At 33.9% G+C, this 16,397-nt stretch overlaps 1 protein-coding gene across 10 annotated transcripts in view; it reads left to right on the top strand.

The window, feature by feature from the left end:
* Dgkb (diacylglycerol kinase beta) overlaps positions 1-16,397 on the top strand; it is a 648,179-nt gene that overhangs the window by 236,818 nt on the left and 394,964 nt on the right. For all 10 annotated transcript variants that reach the window (XM_074065058.1, XM_074065065.1, XM_074065064.1 and 7 more), the window contains one exon: positions 5,042-5,158. In XM_074065058.1, the coding sequence (XP_073921159.1) occupies positions 5,042-5,158 (117 nt within the window). The remainder of the gene's footprint in view (positions 1-5,041; positions 5,159-16,397) is intronic.

Genomic DNA, 16,397 nt, shown 5'->3' with positions numbered 1-16,397 from the left:
GACTCTGGCCTAGCTACATACCATAATAAATCTAATAATAAAATATGAATAATGCTTCATTCATACTTTACAAACCACTGCCATTTATTGAGTGCCTATGTTATACCATTACCTTTATCTACTTTTCCCAGTTAATCCCTCCATGAACTTATCTGTTTCATACGTGAAATTAATGATGACATGGCCTGGTAAATAATTTGCCCAAGCTTGTGCAGTTATAAGAAATAAAATTTGAATTTGTCTATAAAGTCCATACTTTGGCCTTTGCCCCCAATTTTTTCTTTGTGTTTTAATAGGTATGTATCTAAACCAGAAAATGTAACTCTTTAGCCTCTATGATGTATCATTTATGATATTCTTGTTTAAAATTTATGAAATATTTTAAGTCATGACTACTTTGCTAGTCAACAATTAATTATGCTGCCACTTTCCAATATTCCAATAGATTTAGAGCCTTCATATCATTTTTTACATGAAGTTTTTGCCTTTGTCCAGTAAAATATTCAAATCCTCCCATAAGTCCATCCTAATCACACAGCTCTGACATGAAAGTGAGTCGTGTTCTCAGAGCTGCTAACTTTCCTGAGCCTGGATGAATTTGGGAACTCATGTGGTACCTTGGGTTAAGAGTCCAAGATCTCTGGGAGATTCTGGTGGCCTACCTCCAACAGCAGAAGAGGCCCTTTTTCCATCCAGGGTACTTGTACAGTGGCAGACACCTGCAAGGTCCAGGATCTGAGCAGAGAATGCTAGTGGCAGCAAAGCTCGTCTTTGTAGCTGTTTACCAATCCAGGTGCTTTGTGCTGCCTGTCTCATGCTGAGATTGGACAAAAAGGAGAAAATCTCATGCTTGAGGTAATCATCACTTGCTGCTTGTCATTTCTGAGTGATCGATAGCAGCAGGTCTAAGTATTGTGGTAAACAACTCTTTTGCAAGAGCAGTTTTCACCAACGTAAAAATACTCTACCTCTGAGAATCAGCGTGATATAGAAAAAGCTTTTTTTTAGAGCACATATTTAAAGTGAGATCTTTTTATTTCATTTATTTCATCTTTCTGCTTTCTGTGAATGGTCTCTTTGGCTTTTCTTCTCTGTTTATGATGACGATTATTCTTTTTGAATTCTAATACAATGTATTCCCCAGTAAGATCTGTTGTGTGACTTGTAGAGTGCAAGGATCACAAAACACTCAATTCTGTATTTAAAATGTCTGCATTGGAAACACAAATGGTTGATAATTTGGAAATTCTCAAATATCAATAGCGATTTTCTATTCTGTAGTTACATGTGCTATATTCTTTCATGATTTTTTAGTGTAGTTCTTTTCAGTTTTTGAATAATTTCTATTGATTCCCAACTCTTTTAATATGTAGGATAATTTTTCTGGCAGAAGGAAATTTGTCTTAATTTTAACAATGTAATTTAGTTTGTGCTTTAGAGTCCAAAATCTTAAAAAAGAAAATGAAGTTTAAATGGTGAACACTTTCCTATAATTTATAGAGCAGTTTTATCCTGAATGATGATGTAAAATACAGTTAATCAACTCTTCCTGAAAGTTTTACAATTTGACATTGGGAGCTAACTTTCTTAAATATAATAGAGCTTTACCAGTCAGGGTTAATTAAAACCCCAAACAAGCTGGTGAAATCCCTCTGGACAGTAGATTTTTCTAATGATGAAAGTATGACCCCTTTCCTGTCCAATATATGAAAAAGAAAAAAAAAGAAGTAAGGATTTTCTCAGTGAAAACAGGAGAATGTATCCAACTACCCTCCTGTTAGCTTATGATGCTAACACACAATATGGTTAACGTCTCTAGAGACTGCTATATAAATTGGCATAAACTCTAAATAAGTGATTATAATTAGAAAATGACTGTATTTCTTGTTTTAAAATTTTAAGACTTGATAAATTCTATGAATTCCACCCACTACCATTTCCCCCAGAGACATCACCAAGTTTTCATAATATGAGTGTGTTAATAAATTCTTATCATTTTGGTATTTGCTAAATCATGTATTAAAACACACATAGGGATTTATATACTGAACTTTTGTTTGCTTTGTTTCACTGCCTGGGATTTGAATCAAGTGTCTTGAGTATCTTAGGCAAATGCTCTACCAATGAGCTACATCCCCAGCTTCTACTGAGGATTTTAAAATTTTATTTATTATATATCCCTTTTTTACCATTCTAGATTTCCAAAATAAGATCTTGAATTAAAAACTCAATTTAGGGTTTTAAATTTGGGGTTTTTTTTTTGTCAATTTATTTACAATTTTGTACTCTAAAGCATTGGTTTTGTCTTCTCTCTGACTTGCTCAGAGGTACAACTCCTTGGAAGGGATAAGCATCCAGTTATCACTTGCTTCCTCTGTTAGTTGGAGTTTTATACCTCACAGAAGTTTTGCTAGTTCTAGTTTTTCTAGTTTGCTAGTTTTATGTATGGCCAGGAACAAAATTAAGTTAATACAGGACCTGGTAACTCTTTGTAAACACATACTTACATGTCTTAAAATTTTCACTATTGCATATATATATATATATGTGTGTGTGTATATATATATATGTATATATACATAAACTGGTGCAAATACCAACTGTATTCATTATAACCCTCACTTACTGAGCATATAGTTTAATAGAGGTACATTTTAAAGGTTATAGATTTTCTGTTAAACTTAACCAACTCTGAGGTAACATTACCTCTGTTTTGTAAAAGAGTAAGCATTCTACATTGCATAATACCTAAGGAGCAGAGAGGGGATTCAACTCAGGTTTTCTCATTTCAAAACCTCATCCTATAATTCATTTTTCTTACCCGTTATATTGTTTTAAAGTGTCTGTGGATAAAATTCTAATTTGCAAGCTTAGAGGGAAGGAGCTTTCATTAAAATCAGTATTTTTGTCAGAAATTATGCTTATATGGTAGCACATTATTTTCCAAAGAATTTGAATATCAGGAATCTTATTACTCTGTCCATTTTCAGCCACACTCAAAATATATTCAGTGTTTTTGCACCATGAAATTGCAAGGTAAAGGGATTAGCATTTATTTTGGTCAAAGAAGATTTCTGATTCATCTAGCCTAATACATTTTTTAAAAGTCTCAGTTTTAAATCTGCTTAAAGATATCTTCCTAAATTAAAGAAATTAAAATGCTTCTCTCCCAAGTAGATGGAGGGGGTAGCAAATACATACCTGAATAAATGAAATATGTGCAATCAATCAGGACAGTTTTTCACATGGAGCTTTGATATGGCCCAAGAATTCTAAGCACAATGCTTGAGGCACTTCTTTAAAAAATGTTTATTAAATGTTAAGTTTCATCCACATTTTTTATTCACTTATCCTGACTTTTGTCAGGCACTGATCTAGAATCAGATGTAGAGTGGTAAAACAAAGAAAGTGCTTTTTTTAATGGAACTTTAATTAAAGTGGGAAATTCTGTATTAAATCAAATAAATAACACTTCAGGTTGTAATAAGTAATATTTAAAAAGGAGGCTAAAAGGAATAGGGAAGTATTTGACATTTCACTGAGACCTGATATCAGAATCAAGCTCCACAAATACAAGAGGCAAATTTCCCAGCAGAGTGCAGAATAATAACAGAAGCCTGAATTAAAAGCATGGTTGTTGTGGTCAAAGAACAATGAGGAATAGCTGGACTGGAGTGCAAAAGGAATAAGTGTGGCTATTGTGTTGAGAGTTGACCATAGGGAGACAAAGATGGAAGGAGATTGATACATTAGGTTATAGTTACAATAATCCATTAATTCTCCCTTACTCCATGGCATGCTGGAGGTGGCAGGTAGTTGTCAAAGGACTGACATGTGTTTTAGGCAGTCATGTGGAGAGATAGGAAGGACTTTTGTATGTGGGAGTTAAGTTTCAAGGATGAGGTTGGAATGAGAATTATACATTTAGAAGTCTTCATAAGATAGAAAGTGAAGGCTGTGGGGGAAAAATGAAGTTACCCAGAGAACCTGTGAAGTTGGTAAAGATGAGAAGTGCAAGAGAGAGGTCACTTGTTATGGATTGCAACGCTGGAGGAGGAATCAGGGGGAGCCTACAGGGGAGCAGATAGTGACCTACGAAGAGATTAAGTCTGGAAAATGATAAAAACATTGAAAAGATGAAGACTGACATTAGTTTAGCAAGGAGGAGGTGTTTGATGATTTGAAGGAAAGCTGGAGTAGTGGTAATAAAAGTTGATTGAAGTGAATGATAAAAATGGGTTAAAGAGTTGGGCGCCCAGTGGCTCATACCTGTAATCCTATCTACTCAGGAGGTAGAGATCAGGATGATTATGGTTCAGAGCCAGCCCTGAACAAATAGTTCATGAGATACTCTCTTGAAATACCATTCACAAAAATAGGACTGGTGGAGTGGCTCAAGGTGAAGGCCCTCAGTTCAAGCCCCAGTACTGAAAAAAAAAAAAAAAGTTGAAGAGAAAGTAAAAAGAGAGTAAGTAGAAAAAAGAGCCAGCTAGACAACATCTACAATATGAGTTTTTTTTTCTTTTTTTTTCATTATGTAGAGCAAAGGAATTAGCTGGGACTGAATGTGAGTCTTCCATTAATGCCATCCCTGATCAAATAATGGTTTCAAAATCCATCATGTGATTTGAATTTATTTCCAATACTGCATGTATTTATAAGTATTAATTTTAGCATTCATTGCTAAATTCTTTAAATTATAATCCTATACTATTTATCTGTTGTGTTCTTAATGAAAATGATCAATTATAGCTATCCTTAAAAGCTTTTGATAAGGAGTGAGAATTGGGCACATAGAGATTATTACAAATTGGCTTTCTTTAACCTTCTTTCTTTTGCTGATATTTTCATCATGCAACTATAACATATACTGAGCCAGTTGAAAGTAACACTTTTTGTATTATTTCTATGAGCTCCAAATTAAGAAGTTGGCCCCAAGTTTGTAATGGTGAAACTTTTTTTTTGCTAGTCTCCTCTTTCAGTAAAAGAGTTGTGTTTTAATTTAAAAAATTATTTTTATAAAAGATTATTTCTCTTACAGGAAAGACAATCAACAGTGAAAAAGGAAAAGAGTGGCTCTCAGCAGCCAAATAAAGTGACCGACAGGAACAAAATGCAAAGAGCCAACTCTGTGACTGTGGATGGACAAGGTCTACAGGTACGAGCTTTGAAATACAGATTTTAGTGGTTCTCATATTTGTCACTTTTATGCTCTGAGAAGGGCATATGTTCACTTATCAACACATTTTTTGAGATTTATATTAGCTCAGTAGACTACTTCAGAAGAATTGTCATTAATTTATCAAGATATCAATCTTATAGTTGATTGACAGTGTGACATTCTGGTTAGATTAATCACTTATGATGTTATCTCTATCTAAACTTAAATTGGCAAAAAAATCCTTTGTCATTCTGAAAGTTTTTGCAAATCAGTACTAAATTGGTATTGGGAATTGAACCCAGGGTCTCATGCATGCTAGGCAAACACTCAACCACTGAGCTACATCCTCAGCCCCATTTATTGCTTACAAATATGTTTGCTTTTTTTATACATTCTCTTTCTTTCTCCACATATATATAAATAGACATATATATGTTTACTATGAGTTTGACTTTGAAGAACCATTTTGATTAGAAAGAATAGCCATCATTAGCAACACCACCAACAACAGGTGTTGGCGAGGATGCCAGGAAAAAGGAACCCTTTTACACTGTTGGTAGGAATGTAAACTAGTACAACCACTCTGGAAAAAAATTTGGAGGCTACTTAAAAAGCTAAACATCGATCTACCATTTGATCCAGCAATACCACTCTTGGGGATATACCCAAAAGACTGTGACACAGGTTACTCCAGAGGCACCTGCACACCCATGTTTATTGCGGCACTATTCACAATAGCCAAGTTATGGAAACAGCCAAGATGCCCCACCACTGACGAATGGATTAAGAAAATGTGGTATCTATACACAATGGAATTCTATGCAGCCATGAAGAAGAATGAAATGTTATCATTCGCTGGTAAATGGATGGAATTGGAGAACATCATTCTGAGTGAGGTTAGCCTGGCCCAAAAGACCAAAAATCGTATGTTCTCCTTCATATGTGGACATTAGATCAAGGGCAAACACAACAATGGGATTGGACTATGAGCACATGATAAAAGCTTTAGCACACAAGGGAGGGGTGAGGATAGGTAAGACACCTAAAAAATTAGCTAGCATTTGTTGCCCTCAATGCAGAGAAACTAAAGCAGATACCTTAAAAGCAACTGAGGCCAATAGGAGAAGGGGACCAGGAACTAGAGAAAAGGTTAGATTAAAAAGAATTAACCTAGAAGGTAACACACATGCATAGGAAAGTAGTGTGAGTCAAATCCTTGTATAGCTATCCTTACCTCAACTAGCAAAAACCCTTGGTCCTTCCTATTATTGCTTATACTTTCTCTTCAACAAAGTTAGAGATAAGGGCAAAATAGTTTCTGCTAGGTATTGAGGGGTTGGGGGGGAGGGAGGGAGTGGAGTGGGTGGTAAGGGAGGGGGTGGGGGCAGAGGGGAGAAATGACCCAAGCCTTGTATGCACATATGAATAATAAAACAATTAAAAAAAGAAAGTTATGTCTTTAGGAACAATACAAATTGGGTGAATACTTTTCCTCGTAAATAAATTACTAAAAATGAACTATTTATTAGAATGTATCTATATTTTTAAATGTTTTAAGTAAAATCAAACCAGTACATATTTCTAGTTAAGTAAACACATGTTGCTGAAAATGTTTTTCTGTACTTTAAAAACCTGTAAATTATACCTGTGATCTCATCTCTGAAATTAAAATAACATTTCATTTAATTTATAACTCATGTATTTTATAGAATGACTATTGTATTTATCTATCTGTATTTCTAACATGAAAACAGCAAAATTGACTTAATTTAAAGACTTGTGGAGCTAATTTCTTATTTTTCTACCTATATATTCCTTTCAACTATTTATTCCTTCCTTCAAACAAGTTTCAGGTTGTCCAGTAAAGCTTTTCAACAGAGTATTATGTCACACTTATGTATTTAACACAGATTCTAATGTTCATTGATTTTAATTACTTTTCATTCATTATTTTATCTGTGATACTATGGATTATGTCTTTTATATCCCTTAATCTGCAAGCACAGTTAAGGTTACAATTTATATGCCTAATAATGTCTTCTTCACCCTCTAAATAGCTCAGTGAAACTTTAATAATTACTTTTATGTTCATAATGAAGTAACTGGTTTTAATCTAGCAAAATAATTCAAATAGAAAATCTTTCATAATTATTAAATTCACATGTAAAAAGAAAATTCTGAATATACAAGTGTTATATTTGCATGTCTATAATTCAATTATGAAAGACTTATCCAAGATGTAATTTTTGGAGCACATATCCATGTATCTAGCAATCCCATCAATGGTTTCACATAAGAAATCTGTCCACCATTTTAATAGCAAAAAGTTTTACTGTATGATCTTATGAAATTTTCATTGAAAAAATTCACATTGGAATTTACTATATAAATTTCAAAAATTTGATTAAATTGTTTATGACTTTGTGTTTTGCAGTGAAATTAATTAATGGAAAGCCTAATTTTAAACTCCAAGTGTATTTAACACGTTTAGGGCGTATTTCTCATCATGGAAGGGAGTCATGTATCATTCCTTAATCCTCAGTGTAACCTAAACATGCTGGACCTATTTTACACTTGCTATTCTGTTTAATTCCCTCAATAAACATTGCTACTGCTAAGTTCAAAAAATTCCCATATTGATGTTTACAAGTAAGATAACTTCCCAAAGCCAGCCATTTGTCAGTTGTAAAGCCAAGGTTTTAAATGAAGACCTTGTGACTTATATTTTATATGCTTTACTCCTAATACACCCTGCAGTTTTGCTTAACAAATTCGAACATATATGTAACTGTTAACTTTCTGCCCATATTGTTCTTCCATATATTTTAATATTATTCCAGGCTTTGAGATAAAAATCATGTACTCACTAGAACTTCTGTAGTCTCAATTTCTTAAGATTTAAGTAATCGCATTTGAATTTTGTCAGATTTCAAGTCCCAAATTCAATTGTACATTCAGAATATTTTAAATGTTTTACATGGACATAACAATATATTTTCTATTTTTATTTTTTTAAAAAGGAATGTGAAATATTTGATTTTGGTATCAATAAATTAGTCCCATTAAAAGTCATTAACATTTTCTGGATGTGTAGTTCTCTCTAAGCAGATAATAACTTTGCATAACATTTTTTGTCATATGAAAGTGTCACCTGAAGTTGTCAGTAGGCAAAGTGAAGACATTAGCCTTAACAAAAGAGCAAAAAATAAGTAAAATTATAATTGTCATAATTTTTTGAGTTTTCATAAATTGGAATATTATCATGTGCAAAATTCTATTTCCTCTCATTATGGATTTAAGTTGGTATCCACATATTTTTGGAGAAAATGCAAAAATATAAATGAATAAATTCCTGGATAGCTATTTCATATAAAAATATGTAGCGCTGTGTTGTAGTTATCAGGTTTAAAATGATAAAATGCTTGTTTTTTTAAAATCAGGAAATGTGAAAATATCTACCAGAAAATTAACTTTTCTGTGAGCTTTAAAAAATATATGTCATGGAAAAGCACGGAGTTGCAGCACAGTTTGTGTGTAACTCTGTGACAGAAGAGATCTACACTGCTTGAAGACTATTAATCACAGTCAGGCACATTCATCTTACTTCTTTTCAACTAACCAGTATAATGATCAGGATTATTATTTCTAATTAGAGGAAGTAATAGATCATGTATAACCTTAGGATGAGTCTCATTAATTAACCCAAGTCCTGGGGGACTTCAAAGAGCCATGGTTAGGCACTCTGTCTTTGTCATCGCTCACACCATTGGTTTACACTTAATACATACCATCAAATGTAAATGAAAGGACAATTTTAACATATAAGAGATATAAAAATACAGGTAAATATCTCATATGTGAACAAATAAGCAAAAAAAAAAGAAAAGAATTGTTTCAACTCTATTAGGTTAAAATTGTCTTGCTTGTAAATATTCTTTAAATTTTTCAATTAAAAGTACCATTGAAGAACTAAAGAATTTTTTTGTAATACTGAAACCCAAGAAAAAAGGAGGAGCTTCATATTTCATATCTAAAATTGAACCAGAGTCTTTTACCACATGAGTGATTTTCCCTGTTGTCTTTCTTTTCTTATTTTTGTAATCACAAAGATTATAAACTAAGCATGCACACACACTATGCATAACTGTAGTACATATGTAAACTAATTTCCTTTCTTTGATTACGATTGTGTATGTGTGTGCGCGTGTGGTGCGTGTCCCTTCCTTACTCACTCTTAATCCTGTTGACTCATAGTCAACTCATTACCATTGTTCTAACTCCCTAAGTCCAGAGTTATTGCTCTATATTTTTAAGTACTGCAGAAATCCATATCTCCATAAAGATATTGTGCTAGGTGACAAATGATATAAAAAAATAGAGCTAAGTAAGACAAATATCAGGGCTAGAGTTGGTGTTGTTTGTATGTAAGTAAGATGCCTAAGAAGGTGATACTTGATTGAATAATAAAATAGATGAGCATGTGGCCATGTGTAGTTATGGGAGGTGGGAAGTTCCAAGTTTAAAGCAAGTATATGCCCAGCAAGTTCTAGCATCTATAAGAAGAGCTACATGATGGAGTAGGATGATCAAGACAGAAGTAGGAAAGCATAGTTCATAGAAGTAACAGAGGCTAGATGGTATATATTCTGAAATACTTACATGAGAACTTTTACTTTTTTTTCTTTTATTATTCATATGTGCATACAAGGCTTGGTTCATTTCACCCCCCTGCCCCCATCCCCTCCCTTACCACCCACTCCGCCCCCTCCCCCTCCCCCCACCCCAATACCCAGCAGAAACTATTTTGCCCTTATTTCTAATTTTGTTGTAGAGAGAATATAAGCAATAATAGGAAGGAACAAGGGTTTTTGCTGGTTGAGAGAAGGATAGCTATACAGGGAGTTGACTCACATTAATTTCCTGTGCGTGTGTGTTACCTTCTAGGTTAATTCTTTTTGATCTAACCTTTTCTCTAGTTCCTGGTCCCCTTTTCCTATTGGCCTCAGTTGCTTTAAGGTATCTGCTTTAGTTTCTCTGCGTTAAGGGCAACAAATGCTAGCTAATTTTTTAGGTGTCTTACCTATCCTCACCCCTTCCTTGTGTGCTCTCGCTTTTATCATGTGCTCATAGTCCAATCCCATTGTTGTGTTTGCCCTTGAACTAATGTCCACATATGAGGGAGAACATATGATCATCAGCAACACCACCAACAACAGGTGTTGGTGAGGATGCAGGGAAAAGGGAACCCTCTTACACTGTTGGTGGGAATGTAGACTAGTACAACCACTCTGGAAAAAAATTTGGAGGCTACTTAAAAAGTTAGACTTTGACCTACCATTTGATCCAGCAATACCATTCTTGGGGATATACCCAAAAGACTGTGACACAGGTTACTCCAGAGGCACCTGCACACCCATGTTTATTGCAGCACTATTCACAATAGCCAAGTTATGGAAACAGCCAGGATGCCCCACAATGGAATTTTATGCAGCCATGAAGAAGAACGGAATGTTATCATTTGCTGGTAAATGGATGGAATTGGAGAACATCATTCTGAGTGAGGTTAGACTGTCCCAAAAGACCAAAAATCTTATGTTCTCCCTCATATGAGAACTTTTACTTTTGTTGTGAGTAAGATCAGGAGACATTGGGGCTGGAGGTTAAGCAGAGGAATGACATGATTTTAATGACATTTTAAAAAGTCATGCTTACAAAGACTTGATTGTTGTATAATTGACTTTCCAATAGATAAATACCACATTTATCTAGGGGTTATATAATGCAGGGGTTTCAGCATAGGGGAGTAGAGTGAAAGAAATGTCTGAAGACCAAATCAAAGGCATTTAAAAATGTTTGAGGACCAAAGCAAAGGGGTCTGCAAATGTTTGAGGACAGAATCAAAGAGATGTGCCAATGGAATAGATGTAGAGCTTGTACCAAGCTGACGAGTTAGGGACATCACCAAAGTGATTGGGTCCATGTAACTGAAATAATGGAGCTTCCATTGACTGAGGTCGTGAAGAGTTTGGATTAGGAAGAAATTTCTGATGCTGTTAGACATCCAAAAGGAGATGTTGAGTAGGCAGATCTACATGTGTTTCTGTAATTCAGGGAAAAGAACAGACATGAATTTGAAAGTAAAAGGCATATTGATGGTGCTTAATACTCATCAGATAGGATTAGTGAGTTTACCTAGGAAGAAGTGGTTGAACTGGGATTCACATTCAGTAGGAATCCAAAGTCATGCTCTTTAAATTTTCTGTATTAAACTACCTCTTTATGTAAATAAATGAGATTCACATGTATAATTCTTCTTGGCATGGAGAAGAGTCCAACATGACCAGTCTTTTTCTAAAAGATTCAATAGCTAATAAACTAATATATTTTTAAAGAAAAACATTACTCATATGTGTATCTGAGATATTTTAATAAAAATAACAGAAATATTAAAAAATAGAGTGTTTTTCAGAAGCTAATTAATAAACATTATTCAAGATTTTAAGTACCACACATAAAGTATTACCTAAACTCTTTCTTCTCTCCTCAACATATTCTTTCTTATAATGGTTTACCTTGTCTCAATCCTTTTGAAAAACTGTTTTGAAGATGAAGGTTCTATAGAGATGCTTCAAACACAGGTGTGGTGATGGGAGCCTAAGAATAGACTACATGCTGCTTCCTTCTTTAAAAAGACCAACCTGGCTTTCATCTGTTTTATGTATGGTTTCACTTCGAGATTAAGTCAAATGCTGAGTGAATATGCACTTCCAAGAGTGAACAGTTTTAGGCTGACAGAATTTTTAAAAATATATTTATATTTAAAAAAAAATTTGCTTTCCATCCCATCAAAAACTATGAAAAAAAAGATATATTTTAGGATAGCTACACCTCAGTTTTCAGAAAACCTGAGTGTTACATTGATTTCAAATTTTTATATGAAAGCAAAAATTTGAATTTCATTGTGTTTCAGGATAGATTAGATACAGTATAAGAGAGAATTAATAAGGTTGAATATTTCATTCATATGTGAATGTTACCCAGTCTTCAGATCCCACTTGCTTTAACATGTTTTAAACAAAAGAAACTAGTCCAGAATCAGATTAACTTCCTGAGTTTAATGGTTATATCAAATATATGTTAAGAGCATGTTTCCTGTGATAGGCGGTGCTAAAATAAATGAAAGTGATAAAGCATAATTTTGGCAATTTACTTTAAATAGTTCAAGGAAAAAAATTCTTTTTATAGTTCTTTCTAAAAATTTGAGATTGTTTCAAAAAATAGCAGTATAAAAAATTTAAAATATAGTTGTAAGATATTTCCTTAAAACATTATTCACCAAAATCAGGTATAAAGAGTCTCTGAAATGAAGAAAATTGTTTATATCCCTTTGATCAATAGATTCGATTTAAATTACATTGCAAATCAGTTCCCCTATACTGAATTCTGTGCAGGAGAGGAGGTTAGTTCTGCCTGATTGACCTCTGGAAACCAGGATCTGAAATCAAATAGATTGAGTTAGTTAGCTGAAATAATCACATCTAATAATATTTATTTTTCTTTATCCAAGACTATTTAAGTTGCAAAAAAATGGAGTCAAAATGAGTAGGTCCATAATAAAAAATGAAAATAGCAGAATGTGAGCTACAATATAGAGGCTATTCAAAAACTTGCCTTTCATTCACATTAATCACATTTAGGTTATGAAGCATAAAGCAGGGAAACAACTAAAATAATGAACAAGTGAAACCAAATAGTACCTTGGACAAGATAGTGATCAATTTTTCTCTAATGTAAATGAAGTCCAAAAGTAGGCTCCAGGACTAAGACATTTGCACATTTTCACCCTGACTGGTGTACTTGATGTATAGCATCTTTGAGGTTACCTCATGACCAGTGGTGACTACTGGTCCTTCTGATTTCCAAATTGCATGCTGTCATAAGGAAGGAGATGGAAAGTCTCTTTCTGTCTATTCAGGATTATGCTTTGAGCTTCCATACAACACACCTGTTTTGTGTGGTTGAGCCTCAATAACAAAATGCCATAGATGAGGTGGCTTAAGAAGAATAGTTATTTCTCAGTTTTGGAGTCTGTAGTGACCAAGACCAAGGCACAAGCAAGGTTGCTTTACTCTGAGGTCTCTTCTTTTTTATTTTTTTAATGTGAAAACAAATTTTTTATAATTATTCTGGGTTGGGGGTACATTGTGGCATTTGTAAAAGTTCTTACAATGTATCAAATACATCATAGTTGGATTCATCCCATTCACCACTCTCCTTTATCTCCCATCCTCCCCCCATTCTTGGAATAGTTTCAACAGGTATCATTTTTATAAGTAAAGGCTAAATGTTGCACAGTATTCACCCTCCTACCCCCTTTCCCCACTACCTCTCCCATCCCACTTGTACCAGCCCTCCTCCCCCCACAGACCTGTTGCATCCTCTTGTTCTCCAATTTTGTAGAAGAAAAAGAAAAGAGAAAAATGACAGTTGTTGCTTGTTTGAGATTAAGGTAGCTACACAGTGAGTTTCCTTGTGATATGTCCATGTATATATATGCTATAACCCCAATTAGTTCATCTCCTCTATTTTTCTTCATTCTACCTTAGTTCCTTTCTTATGGTGCTTTCAGTTGTTTTAAGAATTCTATATTCATTCTTGTATAGACAGTATACCAACAATATTCATCTTCTTAGTTTCCTTCTTTTACCCTACCCATCTCGTATGTGACCTCCCCTTAGCATGACCAGTTTTTTTGTTTTGTTTTGTTTTTGCTTTAGGCAGCCACACACTGTATGCATATATAACCTCATCATTTTGTGTAAAGATAGAGTCAGTCCTAGCAACTTCCAGTATATCTTCCCTGGAAAATAAAACATAAGCATTTTTTTCTATATAGTTATTTATTCTACCTGACAAGACCCCAAAAGTTAAAACTTTTTAAAGATTTTCAAAAGATAAATATAGGTGTTCCTGTGTTTTGGAAGCATAGCAGCTTCCAAAAATATAAGTGTGATAGGAAGGAGGGAGAAATTTTTCTAAATTAACAATATGCCTGGTTAATTTTTTACACAGGGCAATGGGGAAAATTCCAATTAAGTGCCAGTAGCAGACTCTGCTACTTAGATATTGCTACTTATTTCAGACTATTATTGCACTTAGTTGCTCCTTGTTTTTAACTTGCCAAACTTGCAAATGACTATGTTGTACTTGTGTCTTTGGCTTTCAAATCTAAGAATTCTGTCTGTGCTTGGCATCCAGATTTATTCAACTAGATGGGCCTTCTTTTTATAGTAGCAAAGGTTAGCACAACTTTCAGGCTTTTTGAATGAGCATGGAAAAACATACCAGGTGTACCTTAAACTTTTGTAATTTAACAACCTTATGTGCTAACACCAATCTCAGTGGTGCTGATATTTAATTACCTAGCAACTCTTAAATGTGGGTTGTAATAGGTATTAAGTGTTTTTTGTTAGGTCAAGTACATGTTAGTAGCATCATCAAAAGGGCACGAACCCATGGTACCTGATAACATTTTATTTTTATTTTATCCTATTTTATAAGCCCTATCTGTGATAAAGAAATATGTAAATAAAATCTTGCTCATTGATTTTATTTTTCCTGTATTTTCGTATTTTCTGCATGACTGTTACTCGTGAAATATTATCATCTTTCTAAATTCATTAAATTCTATTTTTGTAATCCATTGATCTGTTTCTCCATCTAATGATGCCTAGAGGTGATATCTAGATTTTGTATGTTATTTTGTGATACTCTAGGCTATAATCTATTCTACAGGAATGTTCATTCATAATAATGTGGAACGAGAACAGAATTGCTACTGACCTTTATTTGATAACTTATAGTCATGCCTTTAAATATTACAATAAATAAATATCTATGAAAGTTTTCAAAAATACTTTCAAAAGAATTCCAATATTGGACCTGGGGTGAATTTGTATAATCTCATATAGTACTTAACTGAATGTAGAATTTGAAGAGGAAAGGAAAAATGATCCTATTGATTTCTTAGGTGCAGATTTAATACTCTTCTCAGAAGTCCTCAATTCCCTTGTGATTCTCAACTCTATTTTAAAAATAAAGAATGACAATTCAAACTGAGCTAAAATTTCAGCTAGATTATACATATGTTAGCATTACTGTGCATGTGATAAATTTAGAAATTATAGTTTTGTACTAGGAAGAGAAATAAAAGAAATTGAACACTAGTTTTTAGATATAGGTATTTTTGGTGTTTCTTCATTTTAGTTTTTAGTAGGTGAGAGGAGCACATGTCACCTATTGTACCACAATGGCTGTGAGGTAGTAGACACCTGATGTACATTAATTGAGCACATTTGTTAAGGGGAGAACTGAGAGGCTTCTGCAGAGGTTACTCCAGCTGATCCTTCAATCCCAGCTGATAAAGAGGCAAATCTTTTGTCTTTTCCAAAGAAAGTAAAATGGAGACAGACACAATGGTAGGCTGTAATGAGAACTAGTTAGATAATAGTAGAAAATTTGAATATGTTACTCAATCTTCTCATTTAGCTCATGTGGAGATTTAAAATATCTCTGATTAAACACACTCATTAAAAATGCCATTTCACTTAAGATTTAGAAGAAAATATATTGGTCAAGTACTTTAGTTTATATTGTTTAAACAGACAGAGAGAAAGGGCATGATATCATGAATTTATTGTTTATAGTTATCTCATTAAATATTTAAGGGTACTTTCTAGGGAAGAATTAACACTGCAGTAAGGATGTTCTGAATTTACTTTCAAAAACAGATTGATCTACTGCCATATGATCCAGCAATACCACTCCTAGGTATATACCAGAAGGAATATGACTCAGGTTATTACAAAGGCACCTGCACACCCATGTTTATTGCAGCACTATTCACAATAGCCAAGCCATGGAAACAGCCCAGATGCCCCACTATCGATGAATGGATTAAAAAAATGTGGTATTTATATACAGTGACGTTTTACTCAGCCACAAATAAGAATGAAATTTTGTCATTCGCAAGTAAATGGATGGAACTGGAGAGCATGATCCTGAGGGAAGTTAGCCAGGCTCAAAAGGCCAAAAATCGCATGTTCTCCCTCAGATGTGGATTATAGACCTAAAACAAATGCAGTAATATTATTGGACATGGGTCACAAGCTAAGGGGAGAACACACACAGGAAGGAAACCTAAAACTTGAAAGTATTTGATGTGCCCACTGTAGAG

The sequence above is a fragment of the Castor canadensis genome, chromosome 2 (genome assembly GCF_047511655.1).
Source record: "Castor canadensis chromosome 2, mCasCan1.hap1v2, whole genome shotgun sequence".
Lineage (NCBI taxonomy): Eukaryota > Metazoa > Chordata > Mammalia > Rodentia > Castoridae > Castor > Castor canadensis.
This window is presented reverse-complemented; position numbering and strand designations above follow the sequence as displayed.